Source organism: Chrysochloris asiatica, unplaced genomic scaffold (genome assembly GCF_000296735.1).
Source record: "Chrysochloris asiatica unplaced genomic scaffold, ChrAsi1.0 scaffold00074, whole genome shotgun sequence".
NCBI classification, from domain to species: Eukaryota; Metazoa; Chordata; class Mammalia; order Afrosoricida; family Chrysochloridae; genus Chrysochloris; species Chrysochloris asiatica.
The window spans coordinates 13491980-13500313 of NW_006408592.1; the positions used below are offsets into that span (position 1 = coordinate 13491980).

The window sequence follows — 8334 nt, forward strand, 5'->3', positions numbered from 1 at the left end:
TGTCCAAGTTGCCCATCCCTGTCTACTCTGTGTGTGGAGGGTGTGGGAATGATTCTTGCTGTAAGGACTTGTTCCTTCTTTTGAGCTACTGCTTCTATAGGTGTAGGTCAACTGTATAGGGTTTTTGAGGAGCAGCCGGTCATCCTGGACCGCCGACCTCGTGGTTCAAAGTGACTTTGCAGTCCAGCACATTAACCCACAGCGCCACACCAGGACTGCACTATTGAATTACTTTTAATTCCACAAAACATGTTTCTGGTTAGAAGTTAATGGTATCAGAAAGGCATAAAAAAGTCTTTGCTTTGCAGTATTTGGTTATAACCTAGTGATGAGAAGAACTCTTTGCCTAGGGACTATAAAGTTAATGTTTTGGAAATGAACCCTTGGACGTTGAATATCTTTTGGGATGTTAGTTTCCTATTTGTTGGTTAGCCTAAAGTAGAGCATCAAAATAACAATTGCTTCTTTTGTTCCAGGAAAGTGATGCATCTGTGAGACTAAAAATTGCGTCTTTGTTGGGTTTACTGTCAAAGACCTCAGGATTTTCACCAGACTGCATTATGGATGATGCCATTAACATCCTGCAGAATGAAAGTAAGTTACAACTAAATGTTGTGCAGTCACAGCAGAAATCTTTAGTTCTTTTTTTGTGAAGACATTTATTTAGACTATGGGAAACTTGTTTTATTGGTTGTTACTGAAAAGCTAGAATTAAAAACAGAGTTATATCTTCCAATAAAACCAATCAAATCTATTGCTCTTGAGTTGGTTTCTATTCATAGTGACTCTAGTGGGTTTGAAGCACCAACCTTTCAGTTAGCATCCAAGTGCTTTAATCAGTGTACCACCAGGGCACCTGTATTACCAAAATACCCAGCCCATTGCCATCAAGTGGATTCCGACTCATAGGAACACTATAGGACAGAGTAGCAGTGCCCCATAAGGTTTTCATTAAGGAAAGGAGCTCTGATAGCATAGTGGTTATGAATGGGGCTGAGAACCACAAGGTCAGCAGTTCGAAACTACCAGCTGCTCCGCGGGAGAAAGATGAGGCTTTCTGTCTGCTCCTGTAAAGATTTACAGCCTCGGAAACCCTGTTCAGGGTTGCTATGGGTTGGAACTGACTTGATAACACTTAACAACAACAACCACATATCATTAAGGAAGCAAATACCCACATGTTTCTTTCATGAAACATGTGGTGAATTTGAACCAGTATCCTTTCCATTACCTACCAAGTGCTTAACCACTGTGCTGCCGGGGCTCACTTCTTTATTTCAGAAGTTCAAACCTACCAGTTGTTCCTTGGAAACCCTATACAGGGTCACTGTGAGTTGTAATTGACTTGGCAGCACTTAACAACAATTATATACTGATCTCTACCAAATATTGTGGATTCTTGCTGAGTGCTATAGAATAAGTACCAGATTGCTAACTCAAGGGTGTTAGTTCAAACCCACTACATCTCTCCTCGGAAAGTCTATTCATAACCCTACTTATCCTGTAGACATTATGAGTCGGAACCATCTCAGCAACAGCAACACCACCAAGTTCTATAGGGAGTACTGGTGGTGCTGTTGGGTAAACACTGGACTGTTAACCAAAAGGTTGGCAGTTGAAACCCACTAGCCACTTCATGGGAGACATATGAGGCTTTCACGCTTATAAAATTTACAGCCTTAGAAACCTTATACAGGGCTGCTATGAGTTGGAACTGTTGTAGCACCTAACAACTACAACAACCAATACTATGAACTTAAAGTAGTTTACATTTTATAGAAGATAGGTAATTTTACACCTATTTTGTAGGTAGGGAAACTCAAGATCATAGACATTAACTAACTTTTTCAAGATTACATAGTTTAAATAAAACAAAACTACAAAAAAAGTTTCGTTTTATATAGCAGAGTTGGGATTTATATCTAAACCATGTCAAAGTTTAACTGCTGCACTAACTTTGACTCTATGAGTTACTGTTTTGATCGCATGGACCATCACAGTTAAGATCCCATGGAAGTGACATCTACATTTTATATGTTGTTAAGTGTCGTGGAATTGGTTCTGATTCATACCAACCCTTTATAGGGTTTCTTAAGAGTGGTTGGCAGGCTTGAACTTCCAATCTTGCAGTTCAAACCTACCTTGTGGTCCAGTGCTTATCCTATAGTGTCACAGAAGGACTCTCATTCCTTGTTAATATCCACTAAAATGTATTCTCAGCAGTTAGGAGAAGCTGAAATCTACTTTACTGTTTTTTATTCTTTGATTGTTGTTGTTAAGTGCCGTCGAGTCGGTGCTGACCCATAGCGACCCTGTACAAGGTTTCCGAGGCTGTAAATCTTTACGGGAGCAGAATGCCTCATCTTTCTCCCACAGAGCAGCTGGTAGTTTCGAACTGCTGACCTTAAGGTTCGCAGCCCGATTCGTAACCACTACGCTACCAGAGCTCCTTTGATTAGTGATCTGTTTTTAACTTATGTATATGATTCTGTTATAGCATAATGCCTCAAGAGCTTTAATACTTGTTTTAGAATTTTAAGAAAGAAGTCCTTTGTTGTTTCTGAAAATAATGTAATTCTGTTCATTTGACAGAATTAGTTGTAGTTTCAAAGAATAGTTGTATTTCATTTTGGGGTATGTATTTAACCAAATATGGCTATTTAAATGTTGGACACCATTAGATCTATAAATTTTAGAAACTGTCAGAGTGATAAGGTCAGATGAATTCAAAGATAATTTAACTTAATTTATTATACAATTTTTAATTATTTTATTGTTAATTAGGTGAAGGTTTACAGGGCAGATCATTTTTCCATTCAGTAGTTCATACACATAGTGTTTCATCTTATTAATTGCAATCCCCACATATAACATTCATTTAACCCACTTCTTCCCTTTGCTTCCTGTTTTCATTCCTCCTTCATTCCTAACCATTCTGAACTTTGTCCTTGGGTGCATGCTGTTCTTTCTGTCTAAGTTGTGTGTACCTCATTAGTGTTATTGTTCCCCTTGTAGACCTATCTAGTGTTTGACTGAAAATTGAGCCATGCAGGTGAATTCATTTCCATACCTCAAGGGTGATTCAGGACCATCGTCTTGGGGGTTCTACTGATCTCTATCTGACCAGTAAACCTGGTCATTTTTTATGATTTTGCGTTTTGTTCCACATTTTCTTCTATTCTGTCTAGTACCTTCTTATGTGATCTTTTTCATAGTAGTTGGTAGTGGTAGCTGGGCACCATCTAGTTCTTCTGGTCTGAGGGTTATGGAGACTGATGTTTATATACATGGTCCGTTAGTCTGTTGGACTAATTGTTTCTATGTGTCTTTGATGTTCATCACTCTTCTTTCCTCTAATAGAGAGATACCAATAGTTGTACCTTAGATGGCCATTCATAAACTTCTAAGATCCCAGTGTCTACTTATCAAAGTAGAATGTAGAACATTGTCTTTTATGGACTGTGTTGATGCCAGCTGACCTTTATATTTTTGGGACTATGGTCCTGAGCCCCCATCCAGTGATTCATTCTCTTAAGGTATTTGGTTATATCTAAGAAGTTTTCATAACTTTGCCCCCTGTGTGCTTTACCACATTCATAGGTATATTTGCAACAAAGTTAAATATCCATGTACACATATTCTCTATCAAATCTACATATATTTGTGGAAATCCTAAAAAGGTCGCTAGGAGTCTGAACTGATTCAGTGTCACTTAACAACTATTACTGTAGTTTACTGTATTTTATAACTTTTTGTGAATTGAATGAAGGTTTACAGAGCAGATCATCAGTTTTACATTCAACAAATCATATACTTTGCTTCATTACAATGATTGCAATCTCCTTCATGTACCACCAGTAACAGTATTTACCTCTATTCACTTAAAACTTTTGCATTCTTCTCTGTCTCCCAGTACTGTCATCCCCTTTGCCAACCTTCCTCTGTTATATATTGCCTGCCCTTTCACTCATGTTAACATGTGTCTACCCTTTAGCTTGTGAATAATTTTCCTCCCCCTTCACCCTCCTTAACTATCATAGAATTTTTTTTTTTTTTTATCAAGAAAACCTTTTCTTAACTTTTTACAACAGTGGTCTCATACAATATTTGCCGTCTTGTGATTGACTAATTTCATTCAGCATAATGTCCTCCAGGTTCAACCATGTTGTGCAGAATTTTGCAGATTTATCATTATACTTCAGTGTTGTGTAGTAGTCCATTGTGTGTATGTACCAAAGTTTTTTAACCATTCTTCTGTTAATGGGCATTTGGGCTGTCTCTGTCTTTTTGATGTGTCTCTCTTAGACAGCCTGTTAAAGGATCCTGTTTTCTTAATCTATTCAGCTACTCTGTCTTTTGACTGTTGCATTTAATGCATTTATATATAGTCAATGTAATTATCAATAAGTGTGAATTGATGGCTGTCATATTACTGTGTGGTTTTTTGTGTGTGGTGCTGCTGGTTTCTTTGTTCCACATAATTTTCTGTGCTGAGTTCATTTTGTTAGTGGGTTTTCTTTCCATTTTTGTTTCTGATTTGTTAATGTTTACTAAATCTTTTCATTTTTATTTCTGATTTGTTAATGCTTACTAAATCTTTCTGGTTTTCCTTTTTTTATTTTGATATGAAGGTATGTTAATTTTCTTTGAGGTTTCCTGTAGTTTATTATTATTTTCCCATTTAAAACAGCCTGTTTTATGTTGAAATCGACTTGACTTCCTTGCCATTTGGAAGTTCTGTATCTTCACTATTCCCTCTTTTTGCTTTGTAGTGGACTTCATTATAAATTGGTATCTCTGGTTCTCTGTTTTCAGTCTTGTAGATCTGTTTTAAGGAGCTCTGCTAGCATAGTGGTTATGAATCGGGCTGCTAATCTCAAGGTCAGCAGTTTGAAACTAAAAGCGGTTCCGCAGGAGAAAGATAAGGCTTTCTGCTCCTGAGAAGATTTATAGCTTTGGAAACCCTATGCAGGGTCACTATGAGTTGAAACAGACTCCATGGCATATAACCACCACCACCGTAAGATTTGTTTTACTTTAAATACTTCTATATCTGGATTGAGTTCTGGGTGTTGTTGTCATGTATGATGATTTCAGGTTATTGTCTGCTGAACCTTTCATATTTTTGTAAAGATGTCTTCTTATCTTGAAATGTCCTAATTTCAGCTTCATATTCAAGGGACTGCTCAGCTAGTTGTATGATTCTTAATTGGCAAGTTTTCTTTTTCAGAGTTTTGTGTATGCTATCCCTTTGCCTTCTTGTCTGCATCGTTCTGCTGAGAAATCAGCTTAGTCTTAATGGTTCTCCTTTGTAGGTAACTTTTCATTTTTCCCGAGCTGCTTTCAGAATTCTTTCCTTGTCTTTGGTTTTGTAAAGTTTGATTATGATATGTGTTGGTGATTTTCTTTTGGGATCTTTCCTGTTTGGGGCTTGTTCAGCTTCTTTTGTATGCTTATCTTCTTGTCTTTTGTGTTAGGTAAGTTTTCTTCCAACAACACTTTGATAATTTTCTCTGTGTTTTTTTAATTGTTTCTTCCTGTTGTGGTGTTCCAGTCACTCATAAGTTATTATACAATGTCTCAATGGTTACAGATATCTTGCCTGTGTTAGCCATTGACTGAAGTTGAGAATTTAAAATTTTTATTAGAAAAAGTTAATGTTAAAACTTTACTTGTATTGAATTTTGATCCAAAAATATTAATACACAGGAAACAATTTTAAAAATTATTTCAGGGGGAGGGTTTGCCTGTTTTATCAAAAGAACAATGTGGCTCTGTAGGATAAGCACTGGACTGCAGGTTAGAATTGAACCACAAACTTCTCGGAAACCCTACAGAGTCACTATCAGTTGTAACTGACTCGATGGCACCTAACAACAACACAACATCACAATATTAAGGAAGATTTAGAAATACCTCTAACACCTCCATAAAAAGTCTTCTTTAAATATTACCATCTGCTTTTATGTAATTGTAAGTACAATTAATATAGCATTTTGTGTTTTATTATGTTTATTTAGAGGAACGAACGCTGGTGGCATAGTGGGTTATGTCATGGGCTGCTAACTACAAGTTCAGCAGTTTTAATCCATCAGCTGCATTGTGGGAGAAAGATGAGGCTTTCTGCTCCTGTAAAGATTTGCAGCCTTGGAAACATATACAGAGTCTCCTTGAGGGGGAATTGACTTGACAGCACAAAACTACCATGTTGTTGTTAAGTGCCGTCGAGTCGATTCTGACTCATAGCGACCCTGTACAGGGCTTCCGAGTAGCGGCTAGTGAGTTTGAACCGCCAGCCTTACGGTTCAAACTGACGTTGCAATACAGCACTTTAACCCACAGTACCACATCAGGAGTCCACAAAACCATGCTTGCTTAAAATTTCAGATCTATCCCCCCATAAACACTATGTTTATAGTGTTCATCATGTATTAAACATCAACAGATGCAGTGGTGGTGATGGTGGAGGTTGTGTGCCGTGGAGTCTGTTCTGCTGTCAGGACTCCTTACTGTGTTCTAAGTTTTTTAATATTGTAAATAATGGCAGAACAAATAAATATCTTCTTGTTTGTTTTAAATGTATCCTTAGAATATGTTCTTGGGAAGGTAATTACTGTTTTGGGAATACAGACGTACTAGTGATTCTTGCTAAGTATTACCATATTACTTTTTTGTTGTTGTTGTTGTTGTTATGTGCTGTGGAGTCGGTTCTGACTCATAGTGGCCCTCCCTGTACAGGGTTTCCGAGGCTGTAAATCTTTCTGGGAGCAGAAAGCCTCATCTTTTTCCTGCGGAACAGCTGGTAGTTTTGAACTGCTGACCTTGCGGTTTACAGCCCAATTCGTAACCGCTACGCTACCAGAGCTCCTTCCATAAAGGTCATACACAGCCTTGGAAATTCTATGGGGAAATTCTCCTGTGACTTATAGCTTTAGTGGCAACATTTTAAAATAACAGTTTCATCAAAACATAATTTTTAAAGCACCAGAACAATTACATTGCCACCTACCGAAGTATCCTTTTTTCCATGGGAAATTCTAAAAATTGGTACTAGTCATCCGTCCCACAGTTCACTATACTTAACTGGGTTCAACAATTCATTGCAATGGCCACACAGACAGAAAAGTCAGCCACCATATTCAGAATTATGTTAAAAGGTAACAATGCAGGTTCACAAATGCTCAGAACACAGTTCTTTGGTAAGATAGCCTCTTTCTGGCATTTGTCCCATAGCCTAGCATTTGCCCTGCTAAGGTGATGTTACAGAGCTCTTTTAGGGCTGCTGATAAATGCCCAAAGGATACTCTACTCCACTGTAAGCCTCAGCCCAAAGATTCTCAAGCATAGCACCATGGGTCAGCAACCTAACTACCCAATTAAGTGTCTGGAGGCACCCTACTCTGCAAATGGGCTTCCTGCCCTAATGCACTCAGCTTTGCTTGCTTTGTGGACTGGGATGTCCACCAGTTGTCTGATGCCATGGCTCTTGGTTCTGCTGCTGCTGCTCCTCTTGCCACTTTACTACTAGTTCTCCGGTGTCACAGCTTTCTGTTCCTGGTTTGAGGAGGCACAGTGTGTAAGCATCTTAGGGTCCAAATGACACAATTGACACATTCCTGGCTGTTCTTTGATATAGTGATATTCTTCTCTCTTGCTTTTAAGATGACTCTTTGGATACTCACATTAGAGTTCCAAGGTTTTGCTCTTAAGTCTATTAACAATCACCCACAACTGAATCATAGAGTCTTATCAGCATCTTTCCCCATCTTCAGGAAAAAGTAAGGTGTTTGGTGGGAGTTAGAAAGACCGTGGGTAGAATAGCCTTATGAAGTAATTCACCGCACTGCAATACCAAACCTGGAAGAATTCCATTATTTTAAGATTGGAAATTTCATGGAGCCATATAGTTTTTTTTTAATTCACATATGTGCACCCAAGGAATTTACAGTTTGAGAAGAAATCTCAAAATAACAATCTCTAATATAAACCATAGTGAATCAGGTGTTTTAAATCTTTTTATTTTGAATTGAATGAAAGTTTACAAAGCAGATCAACAGTTTTATATTCAACAACTCATGCACTATGTTTCATCTGGATTGTAATCCCCTCACTGTAACATCAGTTATCCTACTTCCTTCCTGTGGTTTTTGTTCCATTCTTTCCCACCCTTCTGAGTTTTGTTCTTAAGTAAATGGGGCTCTTTTGATCTTGAATAGTTGACCATTCTGTGGTGTGGATACCTCACTAGTTTTGTTGTTCCCCTGTCTGTTCTTGGCTGCGTTCAGGTTAATGCTCCCATGTACATCATTCTGTAGTTGTTATGTGTTCTTGCTG

At 38.0% G+C, this 8334-nt stretch overlaps 1 protein-coding gene across 1 annotated transcript in view; it reads left to right on the forward strand.

Moving 5' to 3' along the window:
• Window positions 1–8334, forward strand: part of INTS4 (integrator complex subunit 4) — a 169032-nt gene that overhangs the window by 18885 nt on the left and 141813 nt on the right. The window contains exon 3 of the mRNA XM_006864991.1: window positions 477–594. Within this exon, the coding sequence (XP_006865053.1) occupies window positions 477–594 (118 nt within the window). The remainder of the gene's footprint in view (window positions 1–476; window positions 595–8334) is intronic.